The following is a 17,325-nucleotide window of genomic DNA, read 5'->3' as shown; positions in this document are numbered from 1 at the left end:
TATTAATAGTATTTTTTTTATTATACATATGTGACTTGTCACAGAGATCTGAGCATTTGTGTCACAACGTCAAAAAGGTTGGGAACCACTTTCCTAGGAGATATCTCAGAAGAAAAGGTGAATTGCATATGGGCCTGTGTGTGTGTGCGCACGCGGGAAGAGGATAAAGGGGGGTTGCACAAAAATCAGGTTTCGCTCAGGGTGCTGTGAAACCTAAGCCCGGCCCTGGTGACGACTTCCTGGTTTAACACATGATCATGACCAGCAAATCAGAACCTTACAAATCTATCAGCTGATCAAACTGATGACATGCTTCTCTATGAGTTCTCCTAAGCATTTGTGTCCCTACTCACTATCTACTGTGTATCAATCAGTCCCTCTACTGGTTGCCTATCACACAAGATACAATTCAGCATCCTTAACCTCGCCTACAAAGTACTCTACAGTCTCACCCTTCTGTACTTAATTACACTTGTCTCCAGATACTGCCCTGCACATAATCTCTGCTCTACTAACACAATTCTCATCTCCTACTCTCTAATCAACTCTTCCCATTCTCTCATAATGGATTTCTCTCGAATCTCCCCCTCCCCTTGAATTCAATAATGTGTTTGCCACTCACCCACACTGACTCTCTTTAGACAAGGCCCACAGTTTCCTTTATTCTAAATTGCTGCAGGCAGGCTTTCTATTAAAATCTATGTCCAGTCCCCATTGACATTCACAGTCATTATAACTAGTGTGGTATGCAACTGACCACTGTGAATCCATCCTACAAAAAGAAGAGAAGGGAACAAGTATGTCAGACTACCTGGGAGAGCTTCTTTAGCTTTTTCAGCTTTTTGTATATTATTTGGTGGAACAACTGCTGATTCAATAAGGATGAGGATCCAGCTGATAGACACGAGGTAATACACCAAACGGTTCTTCATCTGCAGGGGGAGGAACATAGGTTTATAAAGGTGTTGCCCTAGTAGTACATAGACTTACTGGCTTCAGTTAAAAAATAAATGCTTTTAAAGAGTGATAAAAAAAAAATCTTCATATCTACGAAAGACAACATTCAGAACAGTAATTATCTAAAGGTTTTAAAAGCACAGTTTGCTGTATCTATATAAACTAGAGGTTGGAGGCATCCAATAAAAATAAAATATGTTAACGGTTAAAAAGGAGAAGTGAATGGCTTGCCTCGCCTGATGAAAAATACAACCCTTTAGTGATTTTAGATAAGCTTATTGCACAATAGCAGACAACGTGTTTTGCAAGTGCTTTCCTGCTTCCTCAGATCAATAAGAATTGTGCCTGTAGTGCACAGAGAAAGAGTATCTCCATAATGTCCGCATGAAGGAAGCTGGAAAGCACCTGCAAAAGGGGAGGATCCATGCTGTCTTTTTTTTTTTTTTTTTTTTTTTTTACTGCTTTATTATTTATGTTCCTATAGTTACTCAATCCTGACTGTAGACTTCAGTAAGGTGAGGTAACCAGTGGGAATTTCTACACTGGTTTCTGCACACTGACTAAAGTTTAGTTCAGGAGGTTCCAGGTCTGCTTTAATCTCCTTAGCGGTAACCCGGAATCAGACTCTGACCAGAAATACGCAGCTCAGAGCGGTAACCCCGAGCCTAAAGCTGGCCATACACTGGCCCGATTTGCGCCCGTTTCGACAGCAGATTCGATCACTGGGATCGAATCTGCTGCCAATCGTTCACGCTACACGCCGAATTTCGATCCATTTCGTCCGATCCCGTCGATCGTGCCGTGCGGAAAATAACCGTCGATCGCCCGTGGGTAAAGAGCGCATCGCTAGCGGCGTTCGAGTGCCCGACGACCGACGCAATAGAGCCCGCATACATTACCTGCTCCGCCGGCGCAACTCCAGTCTCCCGGTCACCGCTGCTCTGTCTGCGCTCTGGTCTCCAGGTCCGGCATGCCTCACTTCTTCTAGCCCGGCAGGAAGTTTAAACAGTAGAGCGCCCTCTACTGTTTAAACTTCCTGCCGGGCTAGAAGAAGTTAGGCATGCCGGACCTGGAGACCAGAGCGCAGACAGAGCAGCGGTGACCAGGAGACTAGAGTCGCGCCGGCGGAGCAGGTAATGTATGCGGGCGGGCGGGGGCAGCAGCAGCAGCACCACCACAACAGATTGTGAACGGTTTCAGGCTGAAATCGGTTCACAATCTGTTTGCTGTAAAGGTAGCCATACGATCCCTCTCTGATCAGATTCGATCAGAGAGGGATCTATCTGTTGGTCGAATCTGATGGCAAATCGACCAGTGTATGGCCACCTTTACTCGTGATAGCCACAGGGAGGTATGGGCAGATCCTGCACACTGCAGGAATTTGTAACTCACCTCCCCCGGAATCCAGACGCTGACAGCTATTCTTCTTCTGGTCCTCGGAGGCTTCGGATACCTCTGGTGAGATCATCATCTGTCATCATGAGGGAGAATTGCAGCACTGGATCCAGGAGAGGTGAGTAATGTGCTGGGCTGCTGCAGATCTCTCTGTGGTATGATTTTTTTTCGCTGCTTTTAGGCAGGGGTCACACTTATCGGCTTTCGTACGCGTTTTCTGCACAGAAAAACTGACTTCAACTGAGAACTCATGTTAATCAATAAGCAAGGTCACACTTTAATGCAGATTTCGCACGCAGAAAAAAAACTGACATCTTGCGCAATTTGTCAGTTTTCTCTATAAATTACATTAGCTGCTGTAAGGCAGGGGTCACACTTGTCTTTCAGTTTTCTGCAAAGTAGAAAACTGAAAGACAAGTGTGACCCCTGCCTTAGAGTCTAAAAGCATGTGAAAAAATTGTACCGCTCTTTGACCGAAAATCTAACATTTATACTTGCCTGCGGCTTCCTTCAACTTTACGTACTCTGTGGGCTGCTCCGTTCTTCTGTAATCTTCCCCGGTAACCGGGTCCAGTCGCGCTGCACTGCGCAGAAACAGAACACTCCGGCTGATGGGGGCATGCGCAAGGGCAGCCCGTGCATGCACAGTGCTTCCATCTAACACGACTGGACCTTATTACCAGGGAAGATTGTAAAAGAATATAGAGGCTGAGGGGGGGGGGGGGATATGGGGAGCTGAAAGAGTAAGAAGGGGACGAATCATAAGGAGGTGATTAAACCTTCTACTGCTTCAGTATGTGCTGTGCTGGGGGGGACCCAGCTGTCTTGGTGCACATTGGTACCAATGACAAAGTTAGTGGAAGATGGAAGGTCCTAAAAAGCGATTTCAGGGAACTAGATCTTGATGAAACGAGCAGACTTCAGTCGGCTACAGGCTCTTCTGTAGGGAAGGCCAGCACCTAAACGGGGATGGTGCTGCTGTGCTGGGTGAGAAGTTCAAATAGACCAGATGTTATATCTAATGTGCAAGTTCGAGGACATTTGGGAAATAGTGACAAAAATACAGTAACATATGACCTACTACTCAACACGGCTGTGAACAAGGGGGGGGGGCAACTAAACCTATACATTTTAAAAAGGCTAAATTTAACGAGCTCAGGGACTCGCTAAGACTGGTAGACTGGGAGAGTAAATTACTGGGCAAGAACACTGAAAGTAAACTTTCAAACAGATTTAAATAAAATAAACAGATTCTTAAAGAGAACCCGAGGTGTGTTTAAAGAATGTTATCTGCTTACAGAGGCTGGATCTGCCTATACAGCCCAGCCTCTGTTGCTATCCCAAACCCCCCTAAGGTCCCCCTGCACTCTGCAATCCCTCATAAATCACAGCCGTGCTGTGAGGCTGTGTTTACATCTGTAGTGTCAGTCTCGGCTGCTCCCCCGCCTCCTGCATAGCTCCGGTCCCTGCCCCCGTCCCTTCCCTCCAATCAGCAGGGAGGGAAGGGATGCAGGCGGGGACTGGAGTTCTGCAGGAGGCGGGGAGAGCAGCAGACTGACACTATAGAGATAAACACAGCCAGCTCTGACAAGCTGTTTGTCAGCAGCGTGGCTGTGATTTATGAGGGATTGCAGAGTGCAGGGGGACCTTCTGGGGGTTTGGGATAGCAACAGAGGCTGGGCTGTATAGGCAGATCCAGCCTCTGTATGCAGATAATATTCTTCAAACCCACCTCGGGTTCTCTTTAATGACTTCTTTGTAGAATGTACATACCTTATGGAAATAAAAATTCTAGATTTTAAAAAAGGCCAGTATTGAAAATAATGCTTTTTTTTAACCTCCCTAGCGTTCTGATTGACCCGTGAGGCCGCGGGTGGTTTTTTGCAGCTATTTTTTTTTTTATCATGTAGCTAGCCTAGCGCTAGCTACATGATACCCCCCTCCCTGCGCGTTCCCTCCCACTCTTCCGATCGCCACCGGTGATCATGCCCATCAGGAAATCCCATTCTGAACGGGATTTCCTTGAGGGCTTCCCCGTCGCCATGGCGACGAACGGAATGACGTCATCGACGTCACAGGGAGTCCCGATCCACCCCATAGCGCAGCCTGGCGCGCAAGGGGTATGCGGGGGTGGCCCTGTATCGTGGCGGCGATTGGTAAGACACGCAGCTAGCGAAGTGCTAGCTGCGTGTATAAAACAAAAAATTATCCAGATCGGCCCACTGAGCTCGTCCTTAACGCCCAGCAGTTTAAAGATGGTTAAGTGTAAACGGAATGCCTTTAGAGCCTTAAAGAATGAGGGGACAGCATCTGCACTAAAGAATTATAGGGAATGTAACAAAAGCTGCACAAAACGTAATGAGACCTGCAAAACTGGAAGTGGAACAAAGTGTCTAGTGATATAAAGTCAAATCCCAAAAAGTTTTACAAATATATAAGCTCTAAAATGCTTTGCTTCTGTCTTTTACCAATGTGATTCCTTTAGCTCATAATATGGCCCTGGGTTGTTCCCAATCTACCTCATTCAGCATGAATTTCCTAACACCAGATGCATATCTACAGGGGTGCAGGTATGGCATGTGCCATGGGTGCCACTTACTGGGGCACTGCTCTGTAGTATCCTTGGTTGGCTTCATACAGATTCTAGTTTTTATCTGGGGGACATTCTGCCGCCTGGTTACATCTTTTGCAGGACAAGCTGCCCAACTGTTATTCGGGGAATATGTACAGACTGACCTAATGCGATACTCCATTCTTACAAGCCATGCTTCACCTTAACTCAGACACAACCAATTCAACAGAGAATAAATATTTGGAGGGTGCGCCCACTTCTCCGGACGCAGATTTCAGTGTTTGCCATAGGCGTCGTTTTCCCTAGACACATCTCTGCCTAACACAGGAAGCTGTGTAGGCACAATTGAATCAAATAAACAAGGCACCTGGCCAGATGGCATCCACCCCCGGGTATTAAAGGAGTTGAGTTCAGTTATTGATAAGCCACTTATTTTCTGTGATTCTCTTTCAAGTGGGTCAGTTCCTTATGACTGGCATACAGCTGGTGTTTTCCCTTATTCAAGAAGGAGAAAAAATCAGAGCCAGGAAAGTATAGACCAGTAAATTTAACATCAGTTGTGTGTAAATTGTTTAAAGGTATCTTAAGGGATGCTATACAAAATTATGGGGCCCAGAATAATCTTACTTCAGTTCAACAGCATGGTTTTACTAAAGACAGGTCCTATCTCACCAACATACTCAGCTTTTTTGAAGCAGTGATTTAAATTTGGATCTTGGGAAAGCTATAGATGTAATGCACTTGCACTTTGCAAAGGCTTTTGACACTGTTCCCCTCAATAGCCTGGTGCAGAAGCTGATGATACAGGGGCTAGGAGAAAATGTGTGTACGTGGATAGAGAACTGGTTAAGGTATAGAAGGCAACAAGTTCTGGTAAATGGAACATACTCAAAATGGGAAACTGTTAGCAGTGGGGTACCGCAGGAGTCAGTACTTGCTCCAATTATTTTCTGGGTGCTACGATGCTGCTATGGGGCATGCTGGTTGATGTGGTGCCATGCTGGGTGCTCTGGTGCCTCCATGGGGCATGCTGGGTACTCTCGTGCCTCTATGGATCATGACTGGTGCTGTGTGGTGCCATGCTGGGAGCTGGGGTGCCTCTATGGGGCATGCTGGGTGTTGTGAAATGCTGGAAGCTGTGGTGCCTGGAGTCTCCATAGGGAGCATGCATCATTGTGTGCCCTCACTGTTCTGACCCCCTCCAGCAGAGTAGCACAGTGATAGGAACTATTCATCTCCTCCATCTGATCTCCAAGTATGGACAGACATCCTCTGTAGTTGGTGATTCTCCTCCTAGCATCCGAGAATGAGACGCTAGGAGCTCTAGCATCTGATTCATTCTCAGAGTCTAGGTGGAGAAGATATCTGCAGAACCTGGAGACAGAATCTGCCTGCTGCCTGACTCTGTCTGGGCACCCCAGAATAGATCCGGGCACGTACCACTGATCTTAGGGGCTAGCAACGCCCCCCATTGTATTTATTCTTTTCCGGGTCAAAGAGTTCACTTCCTGACTTGCGTCAGGGAGCGAATGAAAAAAACGCTCGGGAAAAGCGATTTTAACAAAAACGCAGCGCGCAGTGGAACACCAGGGGGGAAACAGCGCACAAAAATGCAAAACGCCTGCGTTTTCGTTTTAGGTTTGAATGAGGCCTTAGGGTCCTTTTGCACTGGATCCATTGCATTCCGACGCAAAGGACAATATTGCATTCCAATGTGATGCAATATTTTTGCTTTGGTAGTTTCACATAGGGTGCAATGCGTGGGGGGTACATCAGAGAAACACAGAGCATAGCGTTCATTGCATTTACAGTGACAGTGAAGCATACTTTCATCGTATGGTCACACCACGTCTTAATGCGCAATGCAAAGGTATAGTAAAGCAACATGCAGACTGCGAAAGGACCCTAACAGCATTGCACCAGTTCCTACTATAGTAAAATGTTCAGTGCAAAGTTAAGTACAAATAAACAATTCTTTACTGGTGAAGTGTCACTAGTCAAGGAATGTACATCTCTCATAGTAATTTGGGGCTGAAAGCTTAAAGTGGATCCGAGATGAAAAACTAACTATAACAAGTAACTTGTCTATACATCTTATCTAAAGTTTAGATAGTTTACACAGCAAATCTAGCTGAAAGCAGCTTCAATAGAATATGATTATTTCTTCCTGTGATACAATGACAGTAGCCATGTTGTTTGTAAACATTACACACAGCACTCAGCCTCTAAAAAAAACCCTAATCTCCCCCCCTCTTCCCTCCTCCCCTCTGCCTCTGAAATCTCTGGCTAGTAATACCTCCGACTCCTCCTGCCTAGACTGAGCTCCCATGAGCCCTTGCTACTGCCAAGGCTCTCTGAAAACCTGTGGGCGAGGCTTGTTCAGTTTATAGGGAATTAGAGTATTAAAACAAAAAAGTATTTGGCTTGAGGAATGCCCTATAAACAATAGGAAAGGAACACAATTATGCAATAAGTAAAAGTTAATCTCGGATCCACTTTAAGGCTAAGTTCACACTTGTCCATGCAGAGACCGGACCGTCAGTATTCTGCTATAGGCGTTTCTTTCCTGCATTTGCGGTTTTCCTTGTGCATTTTTTTCATGCGTTTCCGTTTGTGTTTTTTTAATCAATACTCATATTTAACAAGTAAAAATAAATGATTTTCAAATTCGTTTATTTTACCTTATTTAGGCAAAAACACATAAAAAACGCATGTGAAATGCATGTTTTTTTTTCCTCTATAGGAAAGCATTGCATGCAAAACACATGCATTCTGCATACAGTATGCAGAAAGAATGAACTTGTTGAGTGTTTTAAAAACCCATTGAAAAATACAATCCATGCGGTTTTTGCGCGGCCCATAGACTATCATCATGTGTGTTTTTGCTTGCGTTTTCTAAAACACATGCGATTCAAAGAGGTGTGACCCTGGCTTTAGGCCTTTTTTTCCATGGGCAGATGAACTGCTCGTTTGTCAGACATTTCAACCTCCTGGCACAAGCATAATTTGGCTGCAATTACTTTATAAAGTGTGTAAACCATCAGCTTTCAAGAAAATTGGCTTTTTTATGTGTGATGGAAATGCTCAAACTAGAGATGATGACTAAGAAACTAATCTGCTCTGATGCAAATTTCATTTATTGAGCTTGAAAAAAGACTAGTTGAGTTCTGCAGCTGCATAAATTTGCATAGCATTACCATGCATTTTTCACCAACTCAGAACTATTTGTATCTCATCAACCACTTCAGCCCTCAGTCGTGTTTCACATTATGCAGCCGAGCAATTTTCACCTCCCATTCATTCGCCTATAACTTAATCACTACTTATCACAATGAGCTGATCTATATCTTGTTTTTTCCGCCACCAATTAGGCTTTCTTTGGGTTGTACATTTTGCTAAGAGCTACTTTGCTGTAAATGCCTTTTAACAGGAAGAATAAGAAAAAAAAAACGGAAAAAAATCATTATTTCTCAGTTTTCGGCCTTTATAGTTTCAGAATAATACATGCCTCCATAATTAAAACCCACGTATTGTATTTGCCTAATAGTCCCGGTATTACACCGTTTAAATTATGTCCCTATTACAATGTATGGCGACAATATTTTATTTGGAAATAAAAGTGCATTTTTTCCCTTTTGCATCCATCACTATGTACAAACTTATAATTAAAAAAAAAAATATTTCATATTTACATGGATATTTAAAAAGTTTAGACCCTTAGGTATTTACGTTTTTTTTATTGTTTTTTTTTTGTTTTATTAAACATTTTATTTGAGTATTTTTGGGAGGGTTGGATGTATATAGTCATTTTCTTTAATGTAAATATGTGTTTATTTCATTTTTTTGTGTGTATATGTAGTTTTCTATTTGACCACAAGAGGGCAACCATGAGTTTGTTTACATTTCGTCACTCTAAGCGTAACACGTACGCTTAAGAGCAGAGGTCTCAAACTCGCGGCCCGTGGGCCATTTGCGGCCCTCGATACAATATTTTGTGGCCCACGCCGGCAAAAGCTTCCTTATAGTTCGCTTCAGTGCTCCCAAGTAATCTGCCGCATCCCCGCCGCTAAACGAGAGTTGCAGATTCCCCAAATCGCCCGGGGGCAATCCGCCGACATTTCCTGGAAGGGGCAGAGCTTTCAGCTTCAGCTCTGCCCCTCCTGGCATCAATCGCTGCACGGATCGCTGCCTTTCCCTGCCCCTCTCTGTGAAGGAAGAGTGAGAGGGGCGGGCAGAGGCGGCGATGCGCCTCTGATTGTGAAATCCCTTATGCGGTCCAGCCTCATCCTGCCTTTGCCTCCTGCGGCCCCCAGGTAATTGGAGTTTGAGACCCCTGGCTTAGAGGGACGTAGGGGGGACGTAAGAGGCAGGAAGAGCAAAGTTCTTAGAGAAGCTTTCGCTTTTTCTGCCGGGAAAGGGATCAATGATCGGGCACCATGTCCCGATTCATTGATCCCCGGGCTAACGAATCGCGGCCCTTCTTAAAGGACACATAAGGTGAGAGGAATATGAAAGCTGCCATATGTATTTCCTTTAAAACAATGCACATTGTTGTAGTATGAGGGTCAACAGACTTTGTATACTATAAGCAGAATGTGTAGGTAACCCTCATACTACATGGAGGTGGTAAAATTGGTCAGTGATTGGCCAATCATCATTGGTGCACAAAGCCTGGTGCACACTTTTAATTATGATAGGCCAATCACTGACCAATTTTACCACCTTCATTTAGTATGACAGTCAACAAATAATGAGTACTTTGAGACTGTGTAGGTAAACCCTCATACTATATGGATGTGGTAAACTGGGTCAGTGATCGGCCAGTCATAATTGATAGTGTGTACCAGACTTAATAAAGTGAACCGAGCACCATTTTTAGCACCCAGTGCATCTCAATAGCACATGAAACATGCCAACAATATGTCTCATTATTAAAATAAACTTCCATTTTACCTTTTATTTTACATTCAGAGTTTAACAATTAAGTTTTATTAGCCTACTTCAGGCCTGCCCATAAATCCAAGCCGCAGAGATTTCAGGAAGCTAATTGCTTTATTGTAGTCATTACCAAGAAGTAAACAATACCTTTTCATCAATGGGGGATGGGAGGTAATTAAATTAGGACAGTTTCTTCAAAGAGTTTATCTAAAGTGAATTTGTCAAGATGCATCTCTGACTTCTGTAAAGGCTCATACACACCTCGAATTTTTCCAAATGACCTGTCATTTGGACGTCTAAACGACGGGTCGTTTGGAAAAATCCGACGTGTGTATGTACTTTAAAGGTGCATACACACGCACTACTGTAATGATTGACGGGTCCATCAGACCCTCCTGCTGGGCAGGCGTTCTGCCGGCAGTAGTGCATGTGTACAGTCTGTCAGGCAGACTGATAAGGCTGTTTCTGAGCGATCCGCTGAGCGGATTGTTCAGAAACAGCCTTATCAGTCTGCCGACAGACTGTACGCACGCTCTACTGTCGGCTGAACGCCCACCCAGCGGGAAGGACTGGCGGACCCGTCGTTCATTACAGTAGTGTGTGTGTATGAACCTTAATGAACGACGGGTTCATCAGACCCTCCCGTTGGGCAGACGTTCTGACGACAGTAGAGCGTATGTACAGTCTGTCGGCAGACTGATAACACTGTTTCTGATTGATCCGCTCAGTGGATCTGTCAGAAACAGTGTTATCAGTCTGCCGACAGAAGAGCGGATCTGTCAGAAACAGTGTTATCAGTCTACCGACAGATTGTACACACGCTCTACTGTCAGCAGAACGCCCACCCAGCGGAAGGGTCGTTCGTTACAGTAGTGCGTGTGTACACACCTTAAATAAGAATTGTGAGAAGGGGAGTGGAGAACATGGCAGCTTCTATGCCAGGAGAAATTCCAGTGAAAGGAAGGGTGCTTAGTTTCCTTTAAGGTTGCTTACACACATCCAATTTTGATTGGCCAACTTTATTACTTCCATGTGGTATGAAAGCTTACTTACACAATCTCTTCTTACCTACACAATCACACTTTTCATAATCTGATGGTCCTCAAACTACATGGATGTGGCGAAATTGGCCAATCAAAATTGGATGTGTGTAGGGACCCTAATACTCTTAGCCAAAGACCCTGAACAAGCACGCAGATCAGCTGTTTCTGACTAAAGTTTGACTGGGTTTGCAGCATGCTGTTTTCGGGTGGATGATTCAGACACTACTGAAACTACATAAAAGATCAGCAGGACTGCTAGGCAACTGTTATTATTTAAAAGAAAATAAATATGGCAGCCTTCATATACATATACCTCTCACTTCAGGTGTCCTAAAACTATGCTTCATTAGTCTACAAAGAAAATGTAAAGAGTGTCTTAAAGCGGAATATAACCCTGCATTTCAACTTTGCTCTAAAACATTAGTTACAGCATATTATATGCAACCAGCATTTTTTTTTTTACTAGACCAGCATTGGAAGGGTTACACACAGAGCTTTAAAGTTCCGTGGAGAGAACTGTTCCCCGCAAGTCAACAGAATGTAACAAGTGAGGAATGTTGCACACTCTTTGGCTGTCCTCCAGCTCCTGCACAGTCAGAGAGAGTGAGTCACATTCCACACTTGTTACATTTAAGTAAACAGTATCTATCTAAACTTCGGCTGCTGAGAGCAGTTCTCTCCAGGAACTTTAAAGTTCTGTGTGTAACCCTTCCAATGCTGGTCTAGTAAAAAAAAATGCTGGTTGCATACAATATGCTGTAAATAATGTTTTAGAGCAAAGTTGAAATGCAGGGTTATATATTCCGCTTTAAGCTGGCCATACACTTATAGATTTTGACTCAATGTTCGAATACGATTGACTCCTTTCTGGAAAGAAGAAGGAATTGATTCCTACCATACACTGCACATCCATTTCCAATAAATTCCGTCAGGGAATTTATTGAAAATCGATCGAACTGTAGAGTTGCACTGTTCAATGCAATGCAAAGCATTGATCTGCCAAAGCTCTTGTTCCGCCCCCAATTGTTTTAAATTTATCATTCTGTCCGATCAATACTTTTGATCAGTTTTTAGTCAGTAGATCAATCTGACATTTTGGGGAATCGATTCCCAGCAGGTAAATCGAATCAGAAAAAAACAGTGGATGGCCACCTAAAATGAAAGCACTAATAATAAACTGCTGTATACTATCATTTGTAGTCTCCAGGACCTCTACAGTCCTAACAACGAAAAAAGAAACATTAAAAAAAGAGCTTACCTTGCTAGCCGAATGAATCTAAAGTCAAAGAGCTGTGAGATTTTTTTTTCTCTGTACAAATCCTCTGAAATTGCGCTCCTTATATGCAGAAAAGTGGTTGCAATAAACTAATCAGAAGTTGCTGATGCGTGTAGTAACATATGCCAGCAGTGTACAGGAAGTTTAGGATGATAATTCATGCCAGCAGTACCCAGAAAGTTTAGGACAGTCTAATACTCTTATCACACTACTAATAAATGTTATTGAGGAAATGCTGATTGTTTTAATTTCTTAGTTATAAAATTTCATCTATTATGATGTTATGTATTTTCTTGTAAGATATTGCACTGATATGTTTTGTAGTACGCAGGCAGCATATGACTCTGTAATGGTAACCGCAGGGTCACTGTGGTCAGCTGGAAGCTTGACAGCATCCTGGAGAAAAGTGAAGAGCGTAAGCGATCCAACAAACCGGGACTGAGCCAACATACCTGGACTGGATTTTTTAAAAATTCTCTAGTCTTACAGGGCAAAAGCAAACTGGCCCTCACCTGGTTCATAACAAACCATAACCAATGAAAGGTTAGTGAATGAGGGCCATTTCTGACCTTTAAGTTGCCCCAGGAAATGTATTTTTTGACGCCTCGATTATGTGAATAAGAAAAGCAAATGTATTTGCTTTGAAAGTGCAAATAGCAAACATTGATAGGTGTTACGTGTGGGCAAAGGAGAGGGGAGAGGACCAAAGATCACCCTGTGCATGGTGATCTTGGTCGCGCCGGGCTATTGTGGAGAGTGATCCTTGGTCCTCTCCCCCTCCTTTTCCCACACGTAAGCACAATTTTTGCAGTTGCACTTGGCACCTTAGCCTTTGCACTGTTCAGGCCTGCCTTGTTATTGTGGCTTGTCTTATACTTTACAATTCTCTTGGGATATGGATCTATTGAATTGAATGCACTTTATTGCATACTAGCTGTTGGCCTGGCATTGCCCGGGTATGTATTTGTCTGTTGTTGGCTCCGCCGACTTTTTTCTAACCCTAACACACAATTACCTAATACTCAATGATCAAGTTTGCGAGCTTTGCGGTCTTTGGCATCAATAATTTGCAATGAAATTAAACAAATCTGATTGGCTATTTGTGGCTTTACCCCGTTTTCTGATTTTGAACCCCAGTCACCTAATGGTCAACTGTACCAGGTTTGAGGCTTGTGCCATTGACAGTGCAAGAATGGCAGCAATTAAATATTCCCCTTGAAAATCAATAGGTGCATTTTGATTGGCTTTTGTAGGCTCTACCCACTTTATTCAATATTAATCCCAGTCACCCAGGGACCAACTGTGCAAAGTTTGCGAACTCTACCATTAACAGTGTAAGAATGGCTGCAGTTTATATTTTCCCAGTCAGGGCCGGTGCTACCATTAAGGCAAAGGAGGCAGCTGCCCCAGGGCCCCAGAGCTTGTAGGGGCCCCCAGTAGCTACAAGAGGAAAAAAAAAATTTCAAATCGGCCTTATAGTTTTTGAGAAAACCGATTTTAAAGTTTCAAAGGAAAAAAAAAATACACATTTAAAAACCTGCCGACTTTAATGGTTAATAGCAAATCCACCTTAAATGCTAGAAACCCTACATTTGCAGGATATGTTAAGGAGATCATTAGGAATAAGAGGAAAAAACAATTTTTCAAAAAGACCTTATAGTTTTTGAGAAAATCGATTTTAAAGTTTCGAAAGAAAAAAGTATACTTTTAAATTCTGTAAATGTCACTTTTAGTAGCAAACCTAGCGGTAGTGTAATTTTACATGCATCAAACGAAAGCGCAATAAATTATCTGACGGGGTTTCCAGGGGATCTATAAGCAGCCGCAGCGCTTTGGCCAGGGATCGCTATAGAGCCACAATATGGCTGTATGAAGATCCCTGGCATTTTTTTCCTATTTTCCCAATTGTTTTTTTTCTGTTTAGAGTGTGGGAATTTTTTTTTTTTTTAATTATGTGGCGTCCCCCCTCCTGAAACTTTTTAACCCCTTGTCCCCCATGCAGGCTGGGATAGCCAGAATGTGGAGCTCCGACCGATTGGGACTTCACACCCTGACTATACCAGCTGCAAAAAAGGTCCCCTAATGCCGATTTTTGTTCCGGGGTATATGTTGGGGGGCCCCTCAGGTTTATTTTGCCCTGGGGCCCCATTGTTGCTTAAACCGGCCCTGTTCCCAGTGAAATTTGTATTTGTCTAAGCGCACTTTTTGGTTATGGGGATAAAAAGTATCCTATATGTTATTCCAGGTAATGTACTATGTGTGTGCCAAATTTAATTCAAATCTGTTTGTTGCATGATTGAGTAACAAACATCCAAACTTTCGCATTAATAATATTAGTGAGATATACTAGGTACTGGATATATTGGCATATCAGTTTTTTACACAGTGTATGTATTTTTCTATGGAATTTATTTATAATACAATATATAATATTCATAATTGGGCAGTTTATATCATGAGTGGGAGGTCTTTATTAATTCTGTATCCTTGACCAATTACTCAATATTATGGTACCACCCGGCGTTTCACCTTTTGGTTAATTTTAATTGGTTTTAATTGTTTAATGTTGTTATGGATTCTAAATAAAAATGATTGTTAAACTTCTGTATTGTGTCAGGTTGGTGCTGTATATTGGGATCTTTTCTCTGTGGATATTGGTGTATTCTTTTTAGTCACAAACTGAAGCAAAAGCAATTACATATTCACATTTTCTGTACCAAAATAAAAGACTTGTAAAATGATAACAAAGTGATAGAATATACAAGAACATATATTTTACCATAGGAGCTTGACTTTTTAAATATGTATGCCATGAGGGCATATTACTATTATTTTTGCAAATAAGGTTATGTAATCATCGATGGTGTGCAATGAGAAAGCAAAAAACACCATATGTCACCATACATTGTACTAGGAACATAATCTAAATGCAGTAATTACCAGGATGGCTAGGCAAATACAATTTGTGGGTTTAACTTATAGTTAGCACTGTTTATTGTAAAGCTATAATGGATGTAAATGGAGAAATATTGTGTGTTTTTCCCCCCTTATTTTCCCTTAAAAATGCATAGGAAGTAAAATAATTACTAAACAAAAATATTTCCCACTAAAAGCCTAATTTGTCCTGAAAAAAATATATATAGATCATTTAGGTGTGATAAGGAGTAATAACGTTATTGGTGAATGAATGGGAGCAGTGCTGATATGTGAAAATTGCTCCTGAGCTGAAGTGGTTAAATGACAACTGTAAAGAGAGGGATATGGAGGCTGACTTATTTATTTACTCATAAACAATACCAGTTGCCTGGATATCCTGCTTATCCTCTGCCTCTAATACTTTAGCCACAGACCCTGGACAAGCATAAGCAAGATTAACCACATGCCTGCTTCTGGTGTTATTCAGACAATAGGGCAGCCCAAAAAATCATCAGTGCAGTCGTGTGGTTAGGAGCGGCACACCTTTCCGTATATTGAGGGTGCTGAACCTTAGATGCAAAGCTACATCTATCGTGATTCCAAACAGTCCAAGGATATGTTCGCACACCAGCTTCTCCAAAGAGCAAAAAAGGTAGTTATATTTGACCATCATGTGTCAACACTGGGTATGACAATTGTTTCGGGGCCACGGAGGGTCCCCTTCCTCAGATAAATGCAGACAAACACTTACAAGTGTCATTAGAGGCCCTTTGTTGCAGCCAAATTTTCCTCCTGGGCCCAAGAGCTGGCTGCTGACCCTCCCCCAATCACCTCCCAACTTAACAGACTCTGTAGAGTCCCTGGGGAGCAACAGTTAAGATGGGGCAGGGACACCTTGGAGGCCCCTACAGGCTCTGGCAGAGCCGGGACAAGGTCCTCCAGCACCCAAGGCTGAGACACCAAAATGCGCCCCCCCATCCCTCCCACCCCAGCTGTCACACACTGATTGCTATTAGACTAAGAGGGCCACAGGGCCCACAACCTCCCCAACACCTTAATATCTAGTTATCTGGCTTGCAGTCACTGCCATGTATCCCCTTTTCTTATTTCTTTCTGCTTAAAACACAATTAGGAATGATAGCTGAAAGAATTCTGCACCCCCTCCTACACTGCGCCCTGAGGCTGGAGCCTCTCCAGCCTATGCCTCGGCCCGGCCCTGGGCTCTGGGGCCCTAGGGCAATTGTCCATTTTTTCCTATGGTAGCTCCGGCCCTGGGAAGCATGGTGTTTGTAATGTGGTCTGTACTTGAGGAAGTCTTGGGCACTTACGCTCCAGTGAAGCTAATCATTAAGGAATACTATTGTATGGTTTATTTCAAGTCATGTATTTCTTATTTTGTTTAAATGTTATGGAAATCCTGTCTTCTGTAACCAGCTGATAAAGCTGCTCAACCAAACAGCTCTACGAACTACTTGTGTTCCTTTGGGACAAGTGCTTCGCTACTGCGCATGGGTGAGTTTGGGCTAAGAATGAAACCTGGAGTGATTTTATCTCGTCAGGTTTGTTTTAATGGTCCTTCCGTGGCCACGTTGCAGTGCAATACCGACACAACACAACGGTGCTGAAAAGTCGCATCAAGCATAAGATGTGTGATGCGAACATACACTGAAACATACAGCACAATGTAGTACAATGAAAGTGTGCTTCACTGCTACTGTAAATGTGCAGGTTGTCTGGTAACGGGACCCACCGCACCTCGTGAACGTACCATAGAAATATCATTGCATCGATTTTGGATGCAATGATATGGTCTGTTGCGTCAGAGTGCAATGGATTCAGTGTGAAAGACCTCTGTCTTCAGTGCAGCAGATTACAGGTAAATTTAATCCTCATTATTCAGTCTTCCTAAAACTGACAGTTTCTATGGAATCAAGTAGAACTACTTTAACAGAACACACTCAACCATAGAAAACTGTTATCCCGCACTCTAATTCCACTCCAATAAGGAAAATTTGAGGTGGAATTTCACTGTAATTTTCAGACCTTCCAACTGATGCATTTGTTTAATCCTTTCCAATCCTGCGTTGGCCTGTATCCAACAATGGTATTTTCCAGTTCGGCTCCAGTGTCGGACATAGTCTGACACAGGAAAGCATGGCTGCCACTGGAGATGCCATTGCTGGATCCAGTCCGACACAGCATCACCCCCTTTAGTGTTGGATTACGTT

The 17,325-nt window shown here is 43.0% G+C and overlaps 1 protein-coding gene across 1 annotated transcript in view; it reads right to left on the bottom strand.

The window, feature by feature from the left end:
- The window catches only part of LOC137533555 (natterin-4-like), a 39,050-nt gene that overhangs the window by 2,722 nt on the left and 19,003 nt on the right, over positions 1 to 17,325 (bottom strand). Inside the window, exon 3 of the mRNA XM_068254923.1 lies at positions 812 to 932. Coding sequence (XP_068111024.1) covers positions 812 to 932 — 121 coding nt within the window. The remainder of the gene's footprint in view (positions 1 to 811; positions 933 to 17,325) is intronic.

This window comes from Hyperolius riggenbachi, chromosome 9 (genome assembly GCF_040937935.1).
Source record: "Hyperolius riggenbachi isolate aHypRig1 chromosome 9, aHypRig1.pri, whole genome shotgun sequence".
NCBI lineage: Eukaryota > Metazoa > Chordata > Amphibia > Anura > Hyperoliidae > Hyperolius > Hyperolius riggenbachi.
The sequence above is the reverse complement of the archived record's forward strand: the minus strand, read 5'-3'. Positions and strand labels throughout refer to the sequence as shown.